This window comes from Ictidomys tridecemlineatus, chromosome 6 (assembly GCF_052094955.1).
Source record: "Ictidomys tridecemlineatus isolate mIctTri1 chromosome 6, mIctTri1.hap1, whole genome shotgun sequence".
In the NCBI taxonomy this organism is placed as follows: domain Eukaryota; kingdom Metazoa; phylum Chordata; class Mammalia; order Rodentia; family Sciuridae; genus Ictidomys; species Ictidomys tridecemlineatus.
Window position 1 is genome coordinate 108,093,208 of NC_135482.1, and position 27,262 is coordinate 108,120,469.

At 44.5% G+C, this 27,262-nt stretch overlaps 1 protein-coding gene and 2 long non-coding RNA genes across 51 annotated transcripts in view; 1 reads left to right on the forward strand and 2 right to left on the reverse strand.

Moving 5' to 3' along the window:
• Positions 1-19,514, reverse strand: part of Cacna1c (calcium voltage-gated channel subunit alpha1 C) — a 625,112-nt gene extending 605,598 nt beyond the window's left edge. For 29 of the 49 annotated variants that reach the window (XM_078015458.1, XM_078015454.1, XM_078015445.1 and 26 more), the window contains exon 1: positions 18,837-19,513. In XM_078015458.1, coding sequence (XP_077871584.1) covers positions 18,837-18,885 — 49 coding nt within the window. In that variant the 5' untranslated portion in view covers positions 18,886-19,513. Of the gene's footprint in view, positions 1-18,836 lie in introns of all 49 variants that reach the window. The other 20 variants (XM_078015416.1, XM_078015421.1, XM_078015414.1 and 17 more) reach the window with 1 other exon arrangement.
• Positions 9,387-18,826, reverse strand: LOC144364985 (uncharacterized). The gene is made up of 2 exons (XR_013423214.1): positions 17,915-18,826; positions 9,387-10,541 (listed from the first exon to the last, which is right to left on the reverse strand). It is a non-coding gene; the product is annotated as an uncharacterized LOC144364985 (long non-coding RNA).
• Positions 16,742-20,703, forward strand: LOC144364984 (uncharacterized). The gene is made up of 2 exons (XR_013423213.1): positions 16,742-16,915; positions 17,406-20,703. It is a non-coding gene; the product is annotated as an uncharacterized LOC144364984 (long non-coding RNA).
• Positions 20,704-27,262: the final 6,559 nt, after the last annotated feature.

Sequence of the window (27,262 nt, forward strand, 5' to 3'; positions counted from 1 at the left end):
ACACTCAAAACTTACAGAAGGAAGTGGCCCACCATCAGTCTGTGAACACAATCAACAGGATGATAATTCACCAAGAGACAGAATCGGGAATAAAACTGAAATACACCATAAATATATATGTTTTAAATAATTAACAATCTGAAATATGGAACAAAAATCATAAAGGGGAAAATACTACAAGAAAAACAAAATATCTGAAAAGGAACAAAATAGAACTTTTAAGACTAGAAAATCATTGAAAATAAAAATGTGTTTAAAGTTTAAATAGCAGATTTGATACAAACAAGAAGAAAAATAGTGAATTGGAAGATACAAGAATTACCTGAAGAGGAGGATAAAAAAAAAGGCCATAAAGGTCAGAAATAAATGAACAGAAATTGTAAATCTAAGACCCTTAGAGACAAGTTTCTCTAATATTTGGGGGCCAAACATTCACAGGTTCTTGGATTTGCATGTGTGGTGTGTATGTGTGTGAGTGTGTTTTATTATCACAAAGAGCAATAAAAAATATATAACAGGAAAGATCATTTTAAAAGAAAGGGTAAAGTAAAGAAGATCAATATTTTTTTTAATCATAGAGTTCCAGAAAAATAAAACAGAGACTGGAGGAGAGGTAGTATTTGAAAGGATATGACTGAATGTGATTTAAACACTGCACAGGGTAAGTAGATATTGAAATGTCATGCTAACATTAAAATATACAATTTTATGTTTTTTATATTTTTATAGTTGTAGATAAACAGCATGTCTTTATTTTATTTGTTTAGTTTTTTTATGCAGTGCTAAGGATCAAACCCAGTGCCTCATACATGCTAGGCAAGTGTTCTGCCACTGAGCTACAGCCCCAGCCCTAACTTTATATTTTTATGTAACAGTTAAAAATAAATGTAATTATAAAAAGAGATAATGACTGAAAATGTTCCAGAACTGATGAACAATATGAATTCTTAAAGTATCTCAACAAGTCCAAGCAAGACTTTTTTAAGAAAAAAAAAATCTACATTTAACACAGCATTAAAAAGCTGCATAACACTAAGGACAAATAGAATATCTTTCAAAACATCAGAATAGTGATTATTCATTAGGACTGACAGTAGACTTCTCAAGAGCAACAATAGGGCCCAGGAGATAATAGAATATCTTTAAATTGCTGAAGAAAAATAATTGCTAACACAGAATTCTGTAGCCAACTAAACCATCACTCAAGAGTGAAGATGGGGGGGACAATTTCAGACAAAGACTGAGGAAGCTTACCATTCATGGATCATTGCTAAAATAACTACAAAATTTCAAAACATATATTTCGATATTATAGAAAGAAACCCAGAAGGAAGGAAAAACATGCAAAATGCAATAAAGCATCATCCCCCTCCAAAGACTATCTTAGAAGTGAATGTGATTTCTTATTCACATGTACTGAATAAAGACAAAGTAACCCCAATCCAACACCCCCTCTGTAGTTTCATACCCAAAGCCATAAAAGCATGAGACATCCCCACACCTTTAAAAACCTAAATTCTTTTCTCTAGTACTATTTTTCAGTCACGGAGAGGGTTGTTTTACAGTCTTCCTAATCCACCCCCAAGACATTCTTTCTCAATGTAAACTTAGCTCAGAACTACTCTTGCAGCATTTGAGCCATTGCTACAATTTCCCAATGCAGCTGACATAGCAAAAACGTCCAAACACAAAGTTTTCTCCTGGTATATTTCAATCCATCCCTTTGCAATTCTCAAGTAATAATCATTTATTAATAGAGTTAAAAGAATAAACAGATTCATAATGGGGCATGTGTAAGGCAGATGCAGAACCGTAAAGTGAAATAATTCAACTAAAAAAAGCAAGAGGTAAAGACATCTAGACATAGATGTCCTTTTTCCCAGATGTCCTTGTTCCCAGATGTGACAATACACAGTGTTCCTGGGGTTTCGAGCTAAGTCATGTTGCTCTCTCCTCTCTGCTTCTCTCTCACATACACTCTGCTAAACTCACACCCAGGACTGCACATGCCTACTCTCGCACACATACACATCACACAGGCAAATCCAAGAACCTATGGATGTTTGGCCCCCAAGTATTAGAGAAACCCATCCCTAAGGGTCTTGGATTTAGAATTTCTGTTCATTTATCTCTGACCTTTAATACCTTTGTATCCTTCTCTTCCTTCTAAACTGACCATCACCTAAGCATAATCACTTAGAAAGCACTGCACAGAGCCAGGGCACAGCTCAGAGACACCAGACCTTGAACATGGCCACAGCCTGTGACACTCACAGGTCTCCAGGAGAGCTGTGCCTGCTCCCAGGGTTACCATCCCATCCCGCTCTGCTTCACCTAACCCAAGCACTTTTGCAGGGGTCATTTTCTTCTTCGGGATTTTTTTTTTCTTTGTTTTATGAAATCCAAGCCAAACTCTGAAGAAACACCAAGGACCAATTTTCTGGAGGATAAAAGCAGCTGGAATGGAGGAAACCTGTCCTTCTGGACCCTGAGTTCATTCCACAATTTTGGTACCCTCAGAGGAAAACATTTCATTCTGCCCGTTTCACTGGAGTGGAAAGAAAGGAAAAATCCCAACACTTTTTGTGGCCCAGGTCCAGCTAGGGATCGAGTTGGGGTCACTCCTGTCCATGATGTTCATCAGAATAAGGCCAAATTCTGAAAGTAAAATTCCAGATGAGGCCAGATAGGGTGAAGCGATGGCCCCTGGGTCGGCCATGCCAACTCCCGCAAGGGCTGTCATAACACTCAGCTTCCGGGCAAGGCAGACAGATGACTGGGGCTACTTCCCTAGCCAAGAAGGCAGGAAAAAAAAGCAAGGACCTGAGGCCACTGGGCTGTCTGAACATTTCACCATGATGGGCTAACACTCCACTCCAAACCATGTGCAAATTGGCTTCTGTGCTGAGAAATCAACAACTGGGCTTCTCTTTAGAACAATGCCAACATATAAGAATGGCACTGGCCTCTATTTGATCCAGAGGCCTGGCCAATGCAGGGAACTTGATCCTAGTGCAGGAGCCAACCTCCTCAGCTCAGAGACACCAGACCTTGGCAGCCATTGTCCCTCCCACTGCCTCTGGGAAAGGCCTCCAGTTCACTGATACCACGGACCAGACCCCTCAACCAGATCTCCTTGCACACGTGATAGGGACTAAGGTAGGGTCTGGGGGAGCTTCCTGGTTATTAACTCCTTCCTGTACCAAGTGTTAGCTTGAAGCCATCAGCAGTGCATATTTCCATGACATTCAAACTGATGTTGTCCTTGGCACCCAAAACTCAGTCTTTCACGAAACATCCAAGATACCATATTTTTCTTGATTACAGGGATCAAAATATCATATTTTTCTTGATTGAGCATTGCAAAGCACAAAGGATATCCAACCTGAGATTTACCAGTGGTTTGTAACATTTTGGCTGTTGGGTTATAAGGGGATAGGGAAGAGAGAAAAAATAAAATGTTCGGTTCTCAGGAATTTGATATTCTGATATCAGGACATAAAATGACTGGGCTCAACACTCCACAAGGATAACCCATTCTCTGGAGAGCCATATCATAGGCTGGGAAGCTTGGATGGTGTGGACAGAGGGTATGGAGAGAGTGGGGCAGGGATCATGGGGACAGGGCCCAAAGGTTGGTACTTCCGCTTTGCATTGCTCAGGACACTCCTCTCTACTGTCCTGCCATGACTGAGGCTAGCAGTGCAAGTTGTCCATGATGCTCAAGGCAGTCTATGAAAAGCTTGATGTCAGGAATCTACTTCCACCCACCCCACCCCAACCCTCCGCATGTCACCTGCTTCCTTCCATCCATGTCTTGAATATGACTTCAGGTCTCCAGGCCATGGGTTCTCTGCTTCAGCATCAGCACCCCAATGACTCTCGGGAGGCCAAATTGTGAAGCCAGCAGTTTGTCTTCAAGTGCCCACCCTTTCATACCTACACACCTCCTTCTCCACTACCCAAAGCCTACCTGTGTCAGTCAATTTTCCATCACCATAACAAACAGCTGAGAAAATCAACTTACAAAGAGAAAAGGTTTATTTTTTTTCACAGGTCTGAAAGTTTCAGTCCATGGTCAGTCAGTCCATTATTTTGGGTCTGCGGCAAAAGCATGTGGCAGAGTAAATCTGCCCAATTCATGACCAAGGAGTGAAAAAGAAGGAACCAGAGTCAAACTATCCCCTTGGAGGACATACTCCCAGTGACCAAGGCCTCCTACTAGGCCCACCACTTCCCAAGAGCATCACCTGGGGGACAAACCTGCAGCCCATGGACCACTGGAGGTCTGCAAACCATATACAGTACTATCCTCCTTAAACTGCACGAGCCCCCCAGCCTAGCTTGTTATCTTCTGTTCCCATGCTCTCTGCCCCTGTGCACAACCACTTAGAGCTCTAGAAGTCAACCAACTCTTCTAATGAATGACCGTGGAAACCTAAGTAGGCTGCAAGATTCAGATCCCCTGACTCTACCCAATCGATGTGTCCTGGGATCTCCATAACTATCACTCACTCGTTCAGCTCAGGCAACTATGACTATCCCACACCAACCCTAGCTTTGTTGGTCTCCATCCAGACACGGAGTCCTTTACCCCCCACCCCCTGACCTGGTTAGCCTGCACCACTTGCCCAAAGTCAGTTCCAGGAAGACTTCCTCAGGAAATACTGATCATTGCTGGCCCCTAACTCCTGCTTCCTGACCTCAGCTGGACTCACTCTGTCCCTCGGAAGCCCCTGTGACAGTTACCTCACCTTGCCTCCTCGGACTTAGACTCCATTCAAGCTGCCCCTTCTCCCTCAGGACTGAGCACCCTCTCCTGAGACCCCTGACATCTCATCTCTCATCCCCCACCCATCATTCCATCATTTCCATGGTTTCAGATATCACCTTCGTGAGCAGAACTCTGCTCTGCATGCATGCCAGGTATCTTTTATTTGTCCTCCAAATAGTCTCTCTACTCTCCCCAGCTAGAGAATATCAAGAGTCCCTTGCCTTCTGGCTTTGTATTAGAAACACCACTCCTTCCCTCTCTTGCCTGGACAGTCCCAAAAGCCTCAAAACTGCCCCCCTCTTGCAGTCTTAGTTCCCCTGCCTCCACCCTCTGATCACACCAATCTCTTGCTCAAATGCTTAAATGGCCCTCCATCACCCCCACATGGGAGCAAACTCTTCGGCCCCATAGGAGGGCATTCTACATGTTATCCCCTTCCTGTCACCCCAACTTTCTCTCCTGCTTCTCCAGAACCACATACATAACCTATGCTCCAGCCAAACCAACTCACTGTTGCTTTAAAATCAAGGCTTGTGCCATCAACACATTATTAGTAACCCATTTTTTCTGCTGGAAATGCCTACCCCACCACTACCACTACATTGATGTCCTCACTTCAAGGTTTACCCACCACCACCTCCTTTGTATATGTTTTGTGCATTTTATTTATTCCATCTAACCACATCACCCTTCCGTTTAAATCTGGGAGGTATTTATTTATTTGTTTGTTTGTTTGTTTATTTACTTATTTATTTATTTATTTGAGGGTTCCTGGGAATTGAATCCAGGGGCACTTTATTACTGAGTTACATCCCCAGCCCTTTTATTTATTTATTTTTGAGACAGCGTCTTGCTAAGTTGCCGAGGCTGGCCTTAAACTTGCAATCCTCCTGTCTTAGCCTCAAGTAGCTGGAATTACAGGCCTGCACCTCTATACCAGTCTGTGAATCCTTTATCTTTATAAAATCAAGGAGCTGGGCACGGTGGTGCACACCTGTAATCCAAGTGGCTCAGAAGACTGAGAAAGGAGGATCAAAGCCAGCCTCAACAACTTAACAAGGCCCTGAGCAATTCAATGAGACCTTGTCTCTAAATAAAATACAAAAAAGGGCTGGGGATGTTGCTCAGTGGTTACAGCCATTCGCTCAATCCCCAGTACAAAAAAAAAAAAAAAAAAAAATCAAGGATATTCTGCCATTTATGCTAGCTGTGAGTGTGTGTGGGTAACTATCTTATCTCTGCTAGACTATACACTCTTAAAGGAAAGGATAATTAAAGGTCTGCAACCTTGAAGGTCCCCTTGAATCCAGAGATCCTGTGAACAAACTGCCTTACAGAAAGCAGATGCTCAATAACTTTTTGTAGTGACTGACCATTCTAACTTGGGAGTGGGGGGTGGACACCAGTGGAAGGAAGAGAGTTATTTAGGATGGCTGTCATCGCCATTGGCATGAGATACCTCATTTTCAGAAACATTTCACAGTCAATTTATCCTGAAAAGCCTTCTTATCTCTTAGTCTTTCAGACAGCTGGGCATAGGTCAAAATTTTTGCCTTTTAAATAACCAAAAAACAAACGTACTAGATCCTATCCACTGCAGACCAGATACGAGATCTGAGTCACCATGATCCACTTGGATGTGGAGCTCAGATCCCCAGGATGTCTCCTGCAGCCAGAAATGGTGAAAGAAGCATCCACCTTGCAAACACCCGGAGCAACATTCTAGTTTTGGATGGTGGCCAAGAAGCACCTGCAAGCAGGATCAGGGAGCGGATGTGAAGGCAGAGCCCACATAAGAGGAATTTACTAGTAGCTGGATTAAATGAAGTACACTAGCCTTCAGGGTCTGAAGTCAGCTTCTCATCCATACCCAGGTCTCATCAGACATGTAGGTTCAGCTGAGGCAGCAATCTGTGCTTACTTCTTCCTCAGATTACAGAGTTCAGCATGCTCAGCTAGACACAATAATTAATAATTTTAGGGAAAAGGATTACTGAAAATAGCCATCCCAAGTTGGGAGATGGGTGTCCAGAGTCATTTCTCTGAGTCACCTATGGCAAAGGGCCTGCCTTCTCCATCCCTGCTCTCCTTTTTCTCCTCCCTTTTTTCTGATTCTCTTCACCTTCTGTTTACTTTCCTCCTCCCATTTTCTGCCTTCCTTATCTAGTCCTTCATCACATGAGGATCAGGCGGGAGGCCTCAGGTGCTGTTTTCCCCCAAAAGGCTGCATTAAGCCTGAAGGCAGAGACCCCCTGTGAATTTGGCCATGCTTTGCCTCTCAGCTGGGTGGACACACAGTCCACTGAGGACTCCCCCCAACCACGCATCAGGAAGCCATCCTCTCCCATAATCCAGGTGCTTGTCAGGCTGGATCTCTCTGTCCACAGGCCTGGGTGCTTCTGGACTAAACAGGCAGAGGGAGACAGAGACAGACTAAATAGCTATGTCTTGCCAAACACCCATTTCCTGTCGAGTTACAAAACCCAGTCGGCATGGAGGTGAAAGCCGAACTGATGTAGAGACTTTCATTATTTCTGGAACAGGGGCAGGATCAGTCACTCCTCATCAAAAGGCAGCTGCCAGGCTGTTAAACACCCAATTAAAGTCAAATCTCTGACAGAGGGACTAGAAGCTCAGAGAAAATCTAAGACCCTCACTACTGACACAACAGGATTTCCAAAGGCTGTATTCTCATCTGCATGAGATTCTAACTTGGGGAGCCACCATTGGAAGTGGACTCTTAGAACCAAAAGTCATATTTCAGACCCAGAAATTCCACTTCTAGGTAGATACCTAAAAGAACTGAGAACAGAGACTCAAACATATTCCAATATTCACTGAAGCATTATCACAAGAGTCAAAGGTGGGAACCACCCAGTGTCCACCAACAGATGAATGGATGAAATGTAATACGTACTTACAAAGGAATATTATTCAGATGTAAAAAGGAACAAAGTTCTGACACATGCTGTAATATGAAAGAATCTAGAAAACATGCTAAGTGAGTTGGACATTCAATCATTTACATGAAGTATCTAGAATAGGCAAATTCTTTTTTTTTTTTTAGAGAGAGTGACAGAGGAGAGAGAGAGAGAGAGAGAGAGAGAGAGAGAATTTTTTTTTAATATTTATTTTTTAGTTCTTGGCAGACACAATATCTTTGTTGGTATGTGGTGCTGAGGATCAAACCCGGGCCGCACGCATGCCAGGCGAGCGCGCTAACGCTTGAGCCACATCCCCAGCCCTAGAATAGGCAAATTCATACAGACAGAAAGTAGGTTGGATGTTACTGGAGGAAGGAGTTGAGGAGTTATTGTTTAATAGTTACAGAGTTTTTGTTTAGGATGATGAAAAAGTTTTAGAAATAGTACTAATGGTTGTATAACATTGTGAATATAGTTAATGCCACTGAATTACACATTTAAAATAGAATACACATTTTATGTTATATAATTTTGCCACAATGAAAAAAAAAACTTTAAAAGACCACAATTCATGTCTTCTTCAACAATCACAGGAGATCTGACTTTCAGACCAAGCTTTACTGAGATACTTAGAAAATAAATCTTTAAACCATTTTTTGTGTAATTCAAAGTTCTTAATCCCACCTCTAAATGACACCCAGGTCCTTAACTAATTTCACATGCTTCCTTTTAACTCTATGTAGACTATCACAACAGACCTGGGTCTAAAATTCATGAAATGTGTTGCAAACAGACTACAAGGCAAACTCCAACCGTAGAATTATTGTTGCTGTCAATTATGCATGAAAATCCATAGAGACAAAAGTAAATTCTTGGCTGCCAAGGACTGGAGAGAGGAGGGAGCAAAACTTGACTGCCACTGGGTACAGGGTTTCTTTTGGGGGTGAAGAGGATGTTTGGGAACAAGATAGTGTTGATTATTTTACAATACTGAAAACCACTGAATCGTACACTTTAAAATGGTGGATGTTGTGGCATTTGAATTATATCTCATCAAAGCTGCTATTTAAAAATAAATCAATCAATAAATAATGCATGAAGTCTGGGGAGCTCAGCTGGCCAAGCATGATCCCCTGAACTCCTCAGAACCTTGCTGGAGTATGGAGAGTGCCTATATTCCAGGAGGGAGTTACTCAGAAGACTTTCCAGGAATGGGTCAAGGTGACACCATGACCAGGCTTAACGATCTGAGGAACCAGAGAGCCCTGTCGAAACCATGGGAATACATTAAGAGCTAGAATGTGGACTAGGTATGGAGGCTGAGTAGAATGACGGGGCACAGCAGCCATCAAGTAAGAAAATCATTCCGCTCTTTATCCACAACACCTTCCCAGCAGCAGCAGAAGTTGCCACAAAACAAAGTAAGCTAGGTTCCATGAGGCTAAGATTAGCTAGTTTTCCCAAGATAGAAGGGTAGAGGGATCCTCCTTCTCTTCTTTCTCAAATGGAGAGCTCTGGTTTGATTCTGCAATGTCCCCCAAAGGCCCATGTGCTGACGGGCTTGGTGTCCAGCCTGTGGTGCTGCTGAGAGCGGGTGGAACTTTTAGGAGGTGTGACCTGAGAGAAGAGATTAGGTAATTGGGGTTGTGCCCTTGAAGGGGATATTGGAACCCCAGTCTCTTCCTCTCTTTGCTTCCCCACCACTATCAAGTGACAGCTTTGCCCCTCCACACACTCCCCATGATGTTCTGCTTTGCTACAGGCTCAAAAGGAATGGAGCCGACAGACCATGGACTGAAATCTCTGAAACCATGAGTCAAAATAAATCTTTCCTCCTTATAAGCTGATCATCTTGGGATTTCTGTTACAGCAACAGAAAGCTGACTAACATATGGAGAAATAATAGAGCAAATGTTTTTTTAAAAATTCAACAGACCTGAATTGAATTCCTAGCTCCATTATTATTGGGAGATGTTTGACAAATTTCTTAATATCTTTAGTCTTCAGTTTCCTCATCTGAAAAATATTGTTAACACTCAACTTATAGGATTAGTGTAAAGATGAAATTATGTTGAGCACATGAAGCACCAAGAACATTGACTGAGAAATGTTAGACATTAACACATGGTAGATATTACTCCTGGCCCATTCTAAAATATAAAAACATAGATGTTATAATTCAGAATAGGGGTTTCCCTCTCTTAAATAAAAATTCAAACATGGATGGCTCTACAGATTATAGGAACCAGAAGCTGCGAGGAGGGAAAGATGCTAATTGAAATGCACAAGTTTCCCAGGGTACTTTTTAATGATTGAGATCATTTTTGCTTGGAGAAATCAAAGACTAATCCCACAACTTACAATAGGATATCAAAGTCCTTTCCTCTTTTGATGAGTGTCTCAAGAAGCCCTATGGAGCTATTCCTTCTCTTTATCTACAAACCTCCATCACTTTTGCTATAAAAAAATTAATTTTAAAAAAATTAGTTTATTTTCCAAAGCCAAGGTTTATTTTTGAAGACAAGTTTTCTTTTCCAGGCAGTCTGTCCTCTCATACTGGAAAGCTGTGTCAAGGTTTGGAAAATTCACATTGAAAAGAAAGATAATGCTCATTTGCCCAGGCGGTGTCCTTTTTGTTCTCGATGGCCCAAATATCAAATGTGCAGATATTCTGTCCATCAAAGGGCTGCTGGCCAGTTTGGCTCTGGATCTGAAGGAGCCTTGTGCCTTGGCTGAGATGACGCAATACTGCAGGGGGCATACAGAAACTTGCATCCCAGGTCCTGCCCCTCAGGTTGGAATCAACAGTCCTGGGATCCTACTGGCCACAGGGTGGTTAACAGCTGTCAAGATACACAACGGAGTATTACGCAGCACTAAAAATGACAAAATCATAGAATTTGCAGGGAAATGGGTGGCATTAGAACAGATTATGCTAAGCGAAGCTAGCCAATCCTTAAAAAACAAATGCCAAATGTCTTCTTTGATATAAAGAGAGCAACTAAGAACAGAACAGGGAGGAAGAGCATGAGGAAAAGATTAACATTAAACAGAGACGAGTGGGGGGAGAGAAAGGGAGAGAGAAGGGAAAGCATATGGAAATGGTAGGAGACCCTCAATATTACACAAAATTACATATAAGAGGTTGTGAGGGGAAAGCGGCGGGTGGGGAACAAGGGAGAGAATTAAACAACAGCAGATGAGGTAGAGAGGGAAGATGGAGGGGAGGGGAGGGGGGATAGTAGGGGATAGGAAAGGCAGCAGAATACAACAGTCACTAATATGGCATTATGTAAAAATGTGAATGTGTAACCGATGTGATTCTGCAATTTGTATTTGGGGTAAAAATGGGAGTTCATAACTCACTTGAATCTAATGTATGAAAGATAATATATCATGAGCTTTGTAATGTTTTGAACAACCAATAAAAAAAAAAAGAAAGAAAACCACTAGACATTCTATATGCCAAAACACCGGGCTCAACTGGATTCTCAAGAGAGCTTGACTGATTTTTTACTTCTCCCTTAATTATTCTGATTTCAGACAGCCCATCTCAGACTCTCCTGTTTGTTTTTACATTTTCATCTTTAAATTTTGAATAACATTGTCCCTCCCACGACACCTACAAAGTTGTCTGAAATGCTGTGAAAGTTGTTCCATGGTGTCGTCTTTTCAAACTCTGATGCTAGGCTGGGTGGGGGATAAGAATCGCTGTTCCTTGCAAAGTGACCTCCACTCATCCTCTCATGTGAAGTACCATGGTTACCCCTGAAATCGACTGGCTAAGAATTATCATCTCCCTTTTAGGGATGAAAAAAAAATGAGACCTGATTCTTTCAAAAACAGAGAAAGAGATCAAGTCAAAGAATATGCCCCAAGTTGCCTCTCCAGCTATGGCCTTATTTATTTCTATTTAGTTATTTATTTTGTTACTTTAGCTAACTAATGTCTTTGAAAGGTTTCAGCCCAACATTGGATTATTTTGAAAAGGGGGGGGAAACAATCTAAATGACTGAACATGACACAATGGTTACAAAGTAAATAGAGCTTAATTGAGTAATCAAGTCAACATTTCTGCCCACAGGCAATAAGGGGAAGAACATTCATTTACTGTCTGGATTTTGGCTTGGTTCTCCAACGGACAGGAGACAAGATCATTTTATTTTCTTTTTAGATAGGTTCAAGCGGGCAGCACCAAGCGTAGCCAAGTGTATTAAAAGAAACCCCTGTTGGCAAATTGGCAGCTTGAATATTTCATGAAATTATCGCCACGCCATGTTCTGAAATGGTGGCTTCCTCCAGGGATCTCAAAGGCCACATCTCCAAGCATGAGTCTGGCTCAGGCTTCTGTCTTCAAGTTAAACCACATCAGCCTCAAAACCTTCCAGTTTCTCGGAGATGCCAATGAACATTTCAAGGATGATGGGAATGTCAGAGGCAGGTCCTAGGTCAATCCTCTTGTAGGATCTAAACCCCCCTCTCCAAGGAATGTCTCATGGGAATAGTTAAGGGATCCTAGGAGACCAACCCTGACCAGGAAGCAGAAGGAAGCCTTTGAAGTAGAATCCATGGCAGCCTGAGCTCTGGCCAGCTGCCACTTCAACGTCCCCATGGTTTCTACCCTGGAGCTCATCTTGTATCCATGCCCTGGCCAACGTCTAAGCTAGCCAATCCACAGAGAACCCCTAACAGTTCACCAGGGAGAGTCCTACATCCCAGTCTGGCTTCTCATCTCCACCCTACTCCCCTGAAGGGGCTGAAAAGAACTGAGATTGGGACCAAAAGAGAGTAGGCAAATAAGAAAGGCCTAGAGGTAGATCTGTTTGCAGACAAAATAGTGAGGTGAAATTGGTAGGAATTTCTTGCAGACATTTATGAACTTTCATTTCTGTAGTTTAAGCAATTATTTTTAAACCTTTCCCATGATAGATTCCCCTAGCCCTCACCCTTCCAACTCTGTTCCTAAATCTAACATCTCAGAAATTAGTTTAAGGCAGTATAAAGGCAGGAGGAAGGAAGTTTATTAGGCAAAATTTAACCAGAAATATTAAGTGATGCTCTCTCAGGGGGCCTAACCTACATGGAGGGTGGTCAAGAAAAAGTGGGAGGATAAAGAGACCAAAGACAGTATTTCTAGTCACTTCTGTGCTTGAAAGACACTTTCAGAGCTTCCATTTTCTCTTCTAGAAATGGAATGATACGTATCCTAAGGTTCCTTTACCCATAAAATGTTCTGATCCTGGAAAGTAAATTCACAAAGAGACATTACATTTATTCTGTTGATAAGCCTTTCAAGAACACGAGTGTAGAACCCCTACCCAACACACATACCCCCCAGTAAAGAGTCTAGAACACCCCCACCCAAATACAACAGCAGAAGCCCATCTCCAAGGAAACCCATCATGGAGAGGTCCATTTTGTGGGACTTTCAGAAGGTGGAGGTTAAGTGTTGGGGTCTCAGGCCAGTTAACACCCCTTTCTTTTGTCCTCTGTTCAAAACTAAACAAACTGTTCCCCTGGTCTCTGGGAAAGCCAGAGCCCATTTTCAACTTTCTTTAACTGAGCTGCAAGCCTGAACTTCCCTCCTCAAATCCCTACTTAAATTGAGTTCAAGTCCCTAAGAAGTGAGTACCCCTGAAACCTTGTTCCCCAAGCTGCCTCCACCAGACAGCCCAATCGGCTGGGCCCCTTACCACCTTCCCTCACTTTCTGAGACCCCAGCCATCTCACAACTGCACCTCTCTGTGAAGTTGACCTGGGCTCCAGGTCTCCCAGTGGGGCTCCCACACCCCACAGAACACGCGGCTGGAACTGAAACAAAGCTCTTGAGGGTCCCCAGGCTCCAGCCTGAATTCAGTGGAAACAGGGTACAACACAGGAACTGCTCTGCTCCTCTCGCAGTTAGAAGCATGTGTCTCCAAGAGCTCCCAAACTGCAGAGGCAAATAGGGTCTGCTGAAGCACTCCTGGCCTGTGTCCACACTAGATCAGAAAAGTCCAGTACCACATCTAGACGTTAAAACACACAGGAGACTTCTTCTGTAGTACCCAGGACTTGGGTTCCAATCACATCATTAATCATTTGACCCCTCCGGGATGCTTTGTCCATAACGGGTTCAGTTGAAGTCCAAGTGTCTGGATTTGAAATTGCAATGAAAAATATTCCATTTTCCCCGAAAGAGCCTGTCACTGTTACTTGTTTTATACAGTATCTAACCCTGAGGTACATGTAAACAGGTGTTTACTAAATTAGTTTAATACTGACAGCCATGACTCGGAGTGCTGTTTCATTATCAGAACGTTTAGCACTTATGTCGCTAAATATTTAGCACCTGATATTTTGCAAAACGATTCCCCGTGCCTTTTTTTTTTTAATTTTTAATCACTCTTCCGCTCTTCTCCGAAGTGCCCAACATTAACCTAGGCAACAATGAGGACAAAAATCTAGAAGTAGATTAAATCAGTATGATTATTTTGCTAATCAGTCTTGGTAAGTCCCCAGGTGTTTCCCAAATCACCTATGGGCTTTCTTTAGTCCACACTGAAAACAAAATTGTCTCCTGAATTTGGACACTGACCACTGATCTCAGAAACCCGGCAGGAGGAGCTGGCATGAGGCAGGCTGACCTGGAACTCCTGCATCACTGACAGCTGCAACATCAGGCAGGAAGGATTACTGTAAAAGGAAGAAAGTGCAGCCAGCCACTCGCCCTTTCTGAACATGGTGGCAGGACTTCCAGACCTCATAGAACTCACCACAACAACTCAGAAAACCAAGGAAAACAGGGATAGGAAAGGAAAGGACAGGAGGTAGAAAACATCACTAAAAATGAGAACAAATCTCAGTGGCTCCCTAACCTAGGTCTCCGGAGTTTTTGTGCTATTACCCAGCAGGAGACCCAGGGAGACTTAAAAACAGAAATCAGCTGCAATATATGCCACTGTTTTTGTGGAGTTTTTCTCCCTAATAAAATTAGGGAAATGTCTCATCTTTGAGCTGATGAGCTTTGTAACCCCACAGGTTAACATTTCCAGATCCCAAACTTCAGTTCCGCTTAGGCTAGACCAGGCTTGGAAACCACTGGACCCTCAGGTTTCTAAACCATCCATGGTAAATCAGGGAGAAAATCAATATGTGGCCATGACAAATTCAGCTAAAACTTGGCCCAAAGGCATCCTTGATGCCCTGCAGAATGCTGTCCGTGCTAAAGGTAAACACAAGTCTGAGATACAACAGGAGAAATCCAAAGTGGGTTATCATGACTAAGAGGTGAAAAGATCACTGAGGGACTGGGGTACCTCCCTCACGCTGGTGTGTGGGATGCCATGGAAATAAACTCTGGTCTTTCAGATCCTCTGCACCAGGCAGGTGTGGGCCTCATGAAACTGATAACATCACCAACAGGAAATTGCCTCCAAGCTCCCCTCCACATCTTTCCTCACCTGACTGGCCCTGGAGACCCTCACTGACTCCTAAGCCCTGTAGCGCCACCTACTGGAAGAGGCAGAAGCCACATCCACGGTTGGTCTTACAGGGTCTGCATTCATTCATTTGTTCATTGCAGGCATTCAATCATGTGTCCAGCCCCTAGCATGAGGCAAGAACTGTACTAAGGTGTTCCTTGAAATCCTTTGGTAGGTCTTATTCAAAGAATAAAAAAAAAAGTAAAACACCTTAAGCAGTTTTAAGTGGAAAAGAAAATTGAAGGTGTCTAACTAAAGTCATCACCAAGACTAAGAAGCAGCTCCAGGGGACTAATGGCTCACTACTGCATTTATAAGTACTATCTATACCTGTAGCCTCTACCTGCCAGTACAAGCCTCTACTTATCACAAAATGTCCAAAACTGTAGAAATGTCCAAACCATCTTAAGTGACTGCATGGTCAATATTCCTCTGCAAAACACCAGGTCAGTGAGGTGCATTAGGTCCAGTGTAATCCTCTTGAAATTGCTTTTTCTTAGTTTGTGTGTGCACACTCATGTGTGTATGTGTACAGGCACGCATATTTCAATGCATGTATTCTATGGAAATATTTAATAATTCTTTTAAATATATTCTATTATATCATATTCTGATACACTGAAAAGTACCTGGGCAATACTAGGAACAACATTTTAAACCTCAGTACCCTTATTCTCCATTCTCTCCATGCAGCATCCAGAGAAAGGGAAGCTAGTGTTAAGCCTTCTTTAACCTGCATACGCTGAGGAGCAAGGAACATTGTTCTGACCATTTGTAAAGAGAGTTAACTGTGATCATTACTTTATTATGATGATTACTAGTCTGCTGTATGGCTAAGTAGTTAAAAGAAAAGCACAGTGTGTCTTCCACTCCCAGAACACATGTTTCTCCCCTCTTCCTTGTCTCCAGAAAATAAAGGACATTCTGATGTTTTATTTGTTAAATGGTTGACTATTAAGAAACTCATTTGCTAGCTGGAACCTGCAATGGAAAATCATCCCAGAAAAGTGGGAGGCTGGCATGGTACCAGAGCAGATAGGGTCCCAGAGGTGAGGCACGTTTTGCATGTGCCACCCCCCGGCCGGAAACCCAGGGTCAGAAGCCAGTCTTTCTGTGAACTTCTGGGCTGTTCCAAGTTACGGGCCTCTGGCCTCCATGGCCTAACCCTCAAAACATATCCCACAGAAAAGCTGGGGTGTGGGGGATCTGGTGCATGCAGTGTTTTCAAGTGTTGGGAAGCGAAGAAATCACAGCCCCAGTCACCTGGCAACTTTTTTGAACCTCCTCTCTAGTTCATCACCACCATTACTGACCTGAGGTAGTCCCTTGGCTCCCCTTCTCTGTCTCCTGAAACTCTAAACATCCAATTATGTTTCATCACCCCATGGGTTATTAAGCAAGCCACCTCTTTCTTATAAATATGTATGCTCTTCCAAGTCTGTCCTCCTCACCTCTGCCACTTTCCCCCAACCGCCCCTCAAAAAAAAAAGAAACCTAAGTGATACCAACCAATCAAGGAAGAGGGGATGGAAAGCAGAGGGGGGACAAGGATCCTGGTGCTCTTTCACCTGAGAACTGCATCTAGGAATGGAGGCAAATTTCCTCCTATGAATTATATAACCACTGCAGCTTCAAGGGAGAGAACTAGATTTCAGGTTGCTATAGTGTTTGCTGGCATGTTGCTGGAAAGGTAGAGCTCTGGGCCACCGGCTCACTTGCTCCCTTCCTCTCCATCCTTCCTGGGAAGCTCAGAGGTTGGTGCTCCTACTTTTAATGCCTGCCTCTTGCACAGCGGGTAGGGGGTATTGAGGAGCAGAGGGGCAAAAGAAAAGAATTAGAGTAAGGAAATGGCTAAGAAGGGGTTTATCCTACACTAGAACAGAGACCTTGTAAACTATTTAAGATGATCGTTATGTGAATAATAACTATTATTACCACAGTATACTGCCATTGGTAGTAATAGTTGGGACAATACTACTGAGCTTTCCTCTGCAAGGTTGCTTAGATTGAGGATGTGGGTAGAATCTGGGGGGGAGTAATCCATCCCCACTCTTCAAAAATATCACTCTGTCTTTTGTGTCTTATTCCCTCCCTCCTAATCTACCTATGACTCCATTGGCTAGGAAAGGGATAGGGGGACAGATGAGGGGTTGGAGCACTGGGTAGGGAGATAGAAGCTGTCCTTGTGACCCCAAAGCCCTGTCTCACCCTGTAACTCATGATCTTTGACTTTCTTCCCTAAAGGAGGCCAAAATCCCCACCCTGAAACCCAAGCTGGAAAGCAGAGAGACAGCCGGATCCAACGTCAGCCTCAGGATGGAGGAAGACCAGTCAGGCAGGCTGGAGGGCAGCTCCGGCCTGGAAAGGGCAATGGCCCTGTCCCCAGATGGTGGAGATGGGGGCAAAAGGAGAGAAGAGGACGGACCTAAAAGACATGGAGATTACTCCTTTCCCCAGGTCTATCTTTGGAGCGTAACTTGAAGAACCCGGGAAGGAACAGAGACCAACAGCGACAGGCATTCAGAGGAAGGAGCAGAGAGGAAAAAGAGATAGATGGAGGCTGGGTAGCAGGAGAAAAAAGGGAGACTACACCCAAGAGACAGCTAAAGAGAGGTACCTGGAGGATGCGGGACACTCCAGCAGAAGCCCTCCATCTACACCCCATCATAGCCTTAATTGTTGAGGAATGCCAAAAATAATAACTTGTTAATATGGGGGGTTAGGGAGAAAGTTTCCAGGAAGTGGGGAGTTACCTGAATGCCTTTCACCATCACAAGGAGAGCTGGTAACACTTGATGCCCAGGATGGAGATGCTCAGAAAACACTGGGCAATAGTATGGAGCCGCGTGAGCTAGTCACACCCTTTCATTATTTCCTTAAAACAAGAAAAAGCAAAGCCCACACATCGCCTGGATTCTAACCGCTTGCATCCTCAGGTGCTAGCCCACACCGGGGTGAGAATCTGAACACAGGAGGCGTGGGCGCGCTCGGGGTCAACGGCAGTGGAGAGGTGGGTGGATGTAGGTGAGCCGAGGAGGAGGGAAGGAGAGGGAAAGGATGGAGGGAGGGAGGCGCGCTGAGATTCACATCTGCATCCCCCGCTCCCACCCGCCACCTGGAGCGCGCTGCCCAGGGAAGGGGCGCCAGGAAGAGAGTGGACACCCGGCAGCCCGAGGGCGCGGGGCCGGCCTGGTGTGGGGTGCGCGCACGCGCTCCCCGCCGCGCGGTGGCAGGGCGAGGGACCCCAGGCCGCGGAGCTCTTGGGCCGCGGGGCTCGGCGGCGCCGGCGCCCCCTCCCCCAGGCGCGGCCGGCCAGGCAGTTGGGCTTTCAGGGCAAACGCGAGAAAGCGAGGCAGCAGCAGACACTTGGGGAACTTTTCCCCCCTCGCCTGGAATTTCATAGGAAACACATGCTCTGGAGAAGCCGGGGCCGGGGAGGGGAGGGGGAGGGGCGGGAATTTTCCGCTCCGTCTCGCTCGGCGGTTCGGGCCCCAGGTCCCGCCGGGCTCTCGCGCGCTCCGACGCGGTAGAGGCGCCCCTCGCGGACGCAGCCCCGGGCCACTCCGCAGGGACCAGCCCCGGAGCCGCGGGGAGCGCGCGGGGAGAGCAGGAACGGGGTGGAGAAGGCGGGGAGCCTGGGCTGGAGCCCAGCGAGGCGGCGGAGTCCAGCCTTACCTTGGTGGTTTTCCTCTGGAATGTACATCCTCGTATTTTCATTGACCATTGACCAAAAATTGTTGGAAAAAGGAGAAGAAGCCACAAAGAGGAAGAAATGTGAAAACACCCCAAGCGGGTCTGGATTAATCCCTCCTCCGAGGTCGGCGGCTTTCGTGCACAATTCAAGGAAGCCGTGGATCCGCAGTATTTCTTCTTCCCTTCTGATGATTACCTGATTCCCATTATTGCATCGAACACCAAAAACTGCTCCTTTCCACTACTGCCTCCTTTAGTGAGATTGTAATGCATCCTCAGTACATCCGGGCCCCTTCCAAGAATTTAGCACCGCACCTCTGGCGGCTACACCATTTGAAAAAATAAATCGAGAGAGGCAGAGCAAGAAGAGGCGGAAAGGAGGGGCAAGCGAGAGCAATGGACCCCAAGACGGGGGGGGGCGAAGGGGGTCCGCCCGGGCCACCAGGGGGCTGAGATGTCTCTGCCCACTCTTGGCGAGTCTTCCCCAAGGCCCCTTCCCGGTTTTTTTCTGTCAAAAAGAGCCACCAACTCCTGAGGGCGAGGAGGCAGGAAGAGCCGCCGTCGCCGCTCCGGGCCGCGCCGCGCCGCGCCGAGCGCCGTTCTGGCAGGGAGCTGTTTCTGCAGAGGCAGAGAGAGGGAGACACCGGGCGCGCGAGAGAGCGCCGCGCTCACTCCCTCCCAGCCAAGCCCCGCCGCGCCCGCGCCCTCCCCTGCCCGCGCCCGCCCGCCCGGCGCGCTGGAGGCAGACGCGCTGAACGCTTCCAGATGTGGCGGCGGCGGCGGCGGCGGCGCGCAGGGAGCGGGCGCACCGCGCAGGGCGCACGGCGGCGGACTTGAACCCGAAGTTGAGTACGGTCGGCCGCGCCGCGGGAGAAAGCCCTCTACCCACATGACGTCAAGGAAAGCGAGCCCAGGCCGCGAAAGGGTCTGCGGGAGGGGCCACGTGGGAAGCCCCTGGGGAGGCCGGACGCGGGCAGTGGTGGCCGCGGCGCGGACACACCCCCTGGCGCCCCGGCACTGGTGTCGCTCACCCCCGCGCCGGCCTACAGCCCCCAGCCCTCGTTATCCTCGGCGGCAGTGGCGTGTCCCTGCGGGGCCCGCCACGCCGGGAAGGCCTCTGTGAGCAGAATTCCAAGAAGAGGGAATACAATTTGCCCAACTACCAGTCTCTTTTCATATCGGGCTACTGAACAAAACGGCAAAATGAGCCGTGATTCCGTGATTCTGTTTGATCAATTATAATCAGAGCGGTTGTAGAAGTGACATATAGAGGCAAGGGTGGGAAGAGGGGAGGGGGATGAGAAGAGGAGCCCGAGAGGCGGAGCCTGTGGGCAAGGCAGTGGTGCCCAGATGTCTGAACAGATTAATAGACCCAGGTTTTCTGATTCCTTGGAGGCAGCGGAGCACGTGTTCTACTAGGATATCCTTAGCTACTTCTCTTAATTATTTCTGCCACTCTGGCAGGAATCTGTGGAACACCTCTCCTTCCTAGAGAAGCAAATGCTTCTTTTCATCACTGAAAGATACAGCAAGTTCCAGGGCACCCCCTGCAGGCCCGGGCTCCCTTACTGTGGGGTTTACTGAGCCTGTTCTGGAGCCCTACAACTCCCTCTCCAGGAAAACCTCCACCAACCTGCCCTCAGACCGACTGTCTCCCCATCCACTCTCATTCCCTGGGTGATCTTAACCATTCCATATCTTTAAACAACTGTCTTTACCAAATGTAGAAGGGTAGGGGGACATGGTTAATGCACAATATATACGTTAATGTAGATGTCACCGTGAAACCGGTAAATTTGTACAATTAATGTGTGTTAATTGTGAAAATATTAAAAGTAAATGAATAATACATTGTTAGTTTTTTGTTTTTGTTTTTACTTTTGACATCCAGTCTAGTCCTTTCTTCTAAATTCCAGACTCCAGCCAAACCTAGTATGTCCAAAACTGTTCCTTGAGCATCTCAAACCCAGTGTATACAAACCTGCTCCTTGCACAGCCTTTCCTTGGGTTTCTGCAGTAACTGTTACGCTGGTCTACCTTCCCCGTACCCTTCTTGGATGTTTTCTCAGTACTACAGTCAGAGCTGAAGGTCCTTAAAAGAAATGGTCATGATAAACTTCATTACTTCATCTCCTATTGCTTCTCTATTGCTTCCCTAGCCTCCTTGATGTTCCCTAAACATTCCAGGAGTGATTGTCTCCTCTTGGGTGGGAGGCACATACACACACAATCCAGGGGCATATACCCAGAACATCTTTTCCAAACATCCACTTAGCAGACTTCTTCACCTTTTGGGAGACCTTGCTCTAATCCTACCTTCTCAATGAGGCTCACCTAGGCCTCACTCTTGAGTTAGCACTGCCAACCGCCCACTCCCACAGAACTTTCCCTTGACTTTTGTGTGGCATCTAATCCCTGGCTAACATACTTGCATAGCTTATTCTTTAATTTTACTGATTATTGTTGGTAACCCCCACTAAAATGTAAACAATCTGAAGGTAGGCAGCTTGTCCATTTTGCTTACCAGGGCACAGAGCAATGTCTGGCAGATAGTGAGTATGTAATAAACATGTATTGAATGAATGAATAAGTGCCCAAGATACTAACAGGAATGCTTCAATGCACTGTATTGAATCAAAGTGCCTCCTTCTGTCCTCTGGTTGATACCTGAAACCTCACCATTCCTGCCTCTTTCTTTTGGGCAGTGGTTTTGGCTCCAGATTAAAATGCAAGGTCCTCTGGGAGAGGTATTAAGGTTTATCAATCATCTTCATTCTAATATGAGTAACAGTCTATATTTTGTTAATTACAAGAGAAATCTGACCTCTTTGACATTGAGGGGTGTTCATACTCAACTTTTAGCCTCATAGACAAAATTTTAAATGATGCAAATGCAAATATTCCCTATTTGTTTTAGGAAACATCCTAGGTCCTTGTTTCTGAGATTGATATGTGATCATTTCATTAATCCAATAGTAAAGGTGATTTGCATTCCTTTACATACTGTAGTACAGGAATAATAATAGCTAACATGTGCAAGTGGTCTGTGCCCGTTGCCCTGATGGGTGTTTCATAGGCATTATCTCATTTGATCCACATTGCAGCACCATAAAGCTTAATATTATTATCCCCATTTCACAGATGTGGAAATTGAGGCTTAGAAACTTAAGATTCATGTCCAGAGTCACCCAGCTAGTAAATGTAGAGCTTGGAACTTAGCCCAGGATGATCTGATATGAAACTCACACTTCTATTATCTAGCTCCCTCTTCTGAGGGGATGGCTGAAGGTGAGCTGGCAGAGGTAGGCTGCAGGTAGATGGAAGTTTATAATGGCAGCAAAATGATTGCTAATGTGCTTCACAGAGAGCCATGTAACTGGGAATAGATTGTATATGTGTTAGGGGGTCACAGGATGGATTTATAGCCCAGCTTTTCTAAAGGTAGGCACTATATAAATCCAGCAAGTAAATATTACCTTCATGCTTCTTTAGTTTCATTTTTCACTTCCCTTTTCAGCTGTGAAATGTGTTCTTTCCTTTCCAGAAAAAGGTATTTCCTAAATATTTGGTCTTGCAATGAACGCCCATATCCCTGCTTCTAACTTTGGAACTCAGCCCTGGGTGTTCTCTTTCAAGGTAACAAATTCTTGGCATGCCAAACAGAGACCATTTGGAAATCTGATTTGGGGATTTTGGAGGTGGTGAGAGCAGAGGAGGGAGTCTGTCTCTCTCTTTTATTGAAGGATTTGATTTCCCAGCTATAGATACTCTCCCTTCTCCTCGCCATCACACATTCCTTCATTCATGCCCCTCTTTCTACCTGATGTTAGATTGTATGTGCATGTGTCTCTTCTCCCCCACTGACTCACAGTTTTAATGTCTTAAGAAAGAGTAGCATGCTCAATCCTCCTTGTACATAACATGATGCTTTGTATATGGCCATTCAATGTCTCTTAGTGCATGATTTACTTATTCTTTAAAAGATTTCTTACTGTGACCACAAATATTTCCTTTGGAAGTAATTAAGAGTGCACTGAATTTGTTAATTACAGTGTACTTGTAAGAGTGAAAAACTTAGAAACTAAACAGTCAACAAAAATATTGGTTAAATGATAACTTTGAAAGAATGTTCCGAGTACCTCACATATATGAAGTCATTTGCTCCTCTGAATAACCCTATGAAGAAAGTATTATTATCCCCATTTTACAGCTGAGTAAACTAAAGCACAGAAAGGTCAATTCACTTGCTCCCATTTGCACAGCCAGAAGGTGTTGGAAGACCTAGAACTTACCCCAGCAGCCTGGCTTCAAAATCTATTCTCTTTGCCACTACATAGATAAACTAAGGTGCATTCATACAAGGAAATCTAGCACAGATGTAAATAATGTTAACTGACAAGGGAAAAGACTACTTTAAAAAGAAAAATAGGTTACAAAATATTATATAAGGTATGACTCCATTTTTCATAAGAACAGATGTATATTTGAACTAAAACAACAACAAAAAAAAACTACAAAGGGTCACACCAAAGTGTTTATGGGAGTTTTCTCTGAGAGGTAAGGGGTTGATTTTTCTTCTTTTGTTTCCTTGTCCAGCCAAAGACTTAAAAAGCCAGGTTACAAAGCAGGCTCCTTCTCTTCCATAGGCACCTGTACTTTCAGTGCAGAGAGCTCATTCCACCTCCTAGCCAGGGATGATACCTCTAACAAATGTCCTTGGATTAGCTTTCCCATCAAAGCCCCAAGTTGTCCCAGCCTTTTCTCTCCATCTGCCCCTCCTCCCTGGCAGCACTAAATGCTGCCACCCACCTGTAAAAATTACCTGTCCAGTGTCTCAAGTCCAAATGCACTACATTTTCTTCATTGCATTCCAATGTGCATGGTTAAAGTGTCAGTCACTCTGTGCTGATGGCAGAGAGTTAGTGGCACCAAGCAAATTTTAACACTGTCCTTCTGAGAACATGTTTCATTCTTTAATTCTTTTTTTTAAAGAGAGAGGGAGAGAGAGAGAGAGAGAGAGAGAATTTTTGATATTTATTTTTTAGTTATCGGCGGACACAACATTTTGTTTGTATGTGGTGCTGAGGATTGAACCCGGGCCGCACGCATGCCAGGCGAGCGCGCTACCGCTTGAGCCACATCCCCAGCCCATCATTCTTTAATTCTTAATCCATAGGATTGTCCACATATAACGTAAGCATTTTGAAGCAGATAAAAGTGGTTGGCAAACAAGAATAGGAAGTGATGAACCAGAAGGTTCAGCTTAATTGTGCTTTCCTGCAGGCCTCCTTCTTTATCATCTCTTCCTAAGGCCCCACAGGACCATTCCTTCTCAGAAGCCAGAGACTCAAACATTACCTGCAGTGGTTTTGCGATGGTTCAACTTAACTGAATGGGAGTCATATTTTCTAGAATTGCCTTCCTTTTGTGGCCCCGAGTCGGGGTTATTCACAAGAAGGATTTGGGGAGTATTTGAAAGGTAGAAGTAAAACAGCTGCCTTCATCCTGTGAAGATCAGCATGCATACATTGTCACCCATCTGTTGGCTTATCCCGTTGGGCTGCCCACAGCTTCTCTAGCTCCCACCAGATCTCCTTCAGCTACTCTGAATCCTGAGAAAAGCACAGGCCAGTTCTGCAGTAAAGCATTACAGCTTTATGTTTCATTGTCAAGGTCTGAAATGGTGAGAGACTATTGGGGATTCTGTCTGTCCTTGTGGAATCTGCTTTGGCCTCCCTTCTCCCACATTCTCTGGCTTTTGTTCTCACTTTCTGGTCCTGTTGATCTACAGCAACTTTAGACTCATCATTGGAGGTAGAGGCCACAGCATTCCATAGATTCTTCACCAGCCCCCAAGCCGTCAGGCAAAGGCTAATCCCTGTTTTCAACACCTTACTCCTTGTCACTCCTGGTGGGACTGCTTCCTTGATCAAACCTCACTTACATGTCAGCAGCGTAGTGTTCCCCCGTTTTACCAGGCTACTCGCTTAGGTGTTCTTATGAGTAGTTAGTGCCTGGCACATAGTTCTCAGTATATGCTTGTTAAATCCATACCAATTAATAGAACCTAGTAATTATCAGATATTATGATAAGTATTTTCAATGCAGCTAACAGCCTGGTCTTTGGAGTCATGCCACGGATAGAGCCAAGCTCTCCCTCTATGAGCTATGAGAACCTGGACCCCTAACTTTACTTTCTAACACTCCTGCAAAATGGAGCTCATCATGGTACCAACCTCCATAGGTGGTTTTAATTTTTTGTTTTATACTTATAGATGGACAGCATACCTTTATTTTGTTTGTTTTTATATGGTGCTGAGGATCAAACCAGTACCTCACACATACTAGGCAAACGCTCTGCCACTGAGCTATACCTCCAGTCCCATAAGGCGGTTTAAGAATTAAATGAAATCATCCAGGCAAAACATGTGGCACGTGCAATGTATTCTTTTAATATTAACTGTTACCTTCCTTTATTCTCACAAGAAAGATTTGTTGAGCACCTACTATGAGCCTAGAACTCAACATAGACCTGTCAATAAGAATGCAGGTTCAGAATGGTATTTAAGAGATTAACTTTTTTACCCAAGATTGCTTGTTTACCAAATGATAAACTTAGGATTTGAATTCAAGTCTATACAAATCCAGAAGTCAGATATAGTCCACTACTGCACAAGACATTTCAGATTCTAAAACTGAAGTGGAAGGGAGAGAAAGGATTAGGGGAAAGTCCCCCAACTTCCCCCAACTGACAGTTTAGAGAACAGAAGGTGCAGAATAACCATCCCTTCTTCTTTTGAAGGACCCAGCATAATAGCAATGCCTTCACAAACCACATCAATGGTTTAAGAATCTTGACTGGCCAAATTCTCCCATGTATCACATCTAAATCTTGCCTTCTGGTCCCTTCATCTGGAAGCCAAATCCTGCTAACCCCCAGGCCATCTTTATATAAGGAAATTTAACGAAATGCAGCTCAGCCCCAATTTCTTCTTGCAGCTTAGCCCCAATTTAGGTCCCAAGGGAAAGCCAGAGTGTTTGGAGTGTGAGAAGAATCCAATCCTCATTCTATAGCAGCCTAAATTGCTGGATAACCGCACTGTGGTTACATGACTACCCTAGTGATTTTAAGTCATACTTAACCCCCAAGGACAGAAAGCAGCAGGACAGCTTCTGGCCTGCTCCTGGGGACTGGCTCTCCTGCTGGGAGAATCCATACACCACGTGTGAATTCAAATCAGGGTGCTCTCTCTCTACCTCAGCAATTTCATGGTCCAGACTTACCAGATAACTAGCCTATATCCTGTTTTCTCACCCGAAAAATTGGAACATGGAGCTTCATCTCCTGTGATTCTTTGCAAAGGGGAACTGATACCAAGGGAAGCGCTAAATCATGAAAATTATATTCTAATTGCATGTGTAGGCCCTTAGAAAGATTGTTTCATATAGGTGTATGGGTATTCTGCTGACCTCCAAAAAGAACTCTTCCAATCAGCATTCAGAACCAGTCCAGTATTATGTTCACTTTTTTGAGGTGCCCAAGGGCCATCCCAAGGTGGAAGCCATTGTCTCCTAGGTCTGCTGTGACAGATTACCACTGAATGGTTTAAACAACGAAAATTTATTTTTTCACATCTTTAGAGGCTAGAAGTTCAAAATCAGGTAGGGTCTTGCTCCCTTCAAGGGCTCTGGGAAAGAATCTGTTCTTTGCTTCTTCCAGCTTCTAGTGGTTGGCAGCATTCTTGACTTGGGGCACATCACCCCAGTCACCCTCTCTGTAGTCACATTGCCTTCTCCTCTCTTGGATGTCAAATCTCCTTCTGCTTCACTGTTACAATGACACTTGGCATTGGATTTAGGGCTCACTGAGCAGATTTCTTAATCTCATGATCCTTAAATCGATTACATTTGCAAAGATCCTTTATCCAAATAAGCTAGCCTTCACACCTTCTGGGGATTCAGACATAGACGTACACATTTGGGGGACCATCATACAACTCACTGCACTACTTTAATCTGCATAACATTTCTTCACTCACTTTTGTTTGAATCTCAAATCAAACATGTAGTGGTTCCTGAAAGCCTGACTCTTTCCAATGTTCAATTCCTTCAATAATGAAATAGTATTAAGATCATATGCCAAGACTTAAATGAGGACTAAATAAGTACAGCATAATTACTAGACTAAAAGAAGGTAATCTTTTCTCTTAATATTCAATCTCACAAATACAGTAACTTTTTAGGTTGAACATTAGCATCCGTTTTTTAATTGGAGAAATGGAAAGCTTGGAGAGCTGAAGTGTCTTGACCAAACCAACTCAACTAGGTAGGAGTGAACCCAACTTTAAACCCCACAGCTATTCTGCTCCATAGTCTTCCTTTGTCTTTGTAACTGTTCCAGTCCAGTT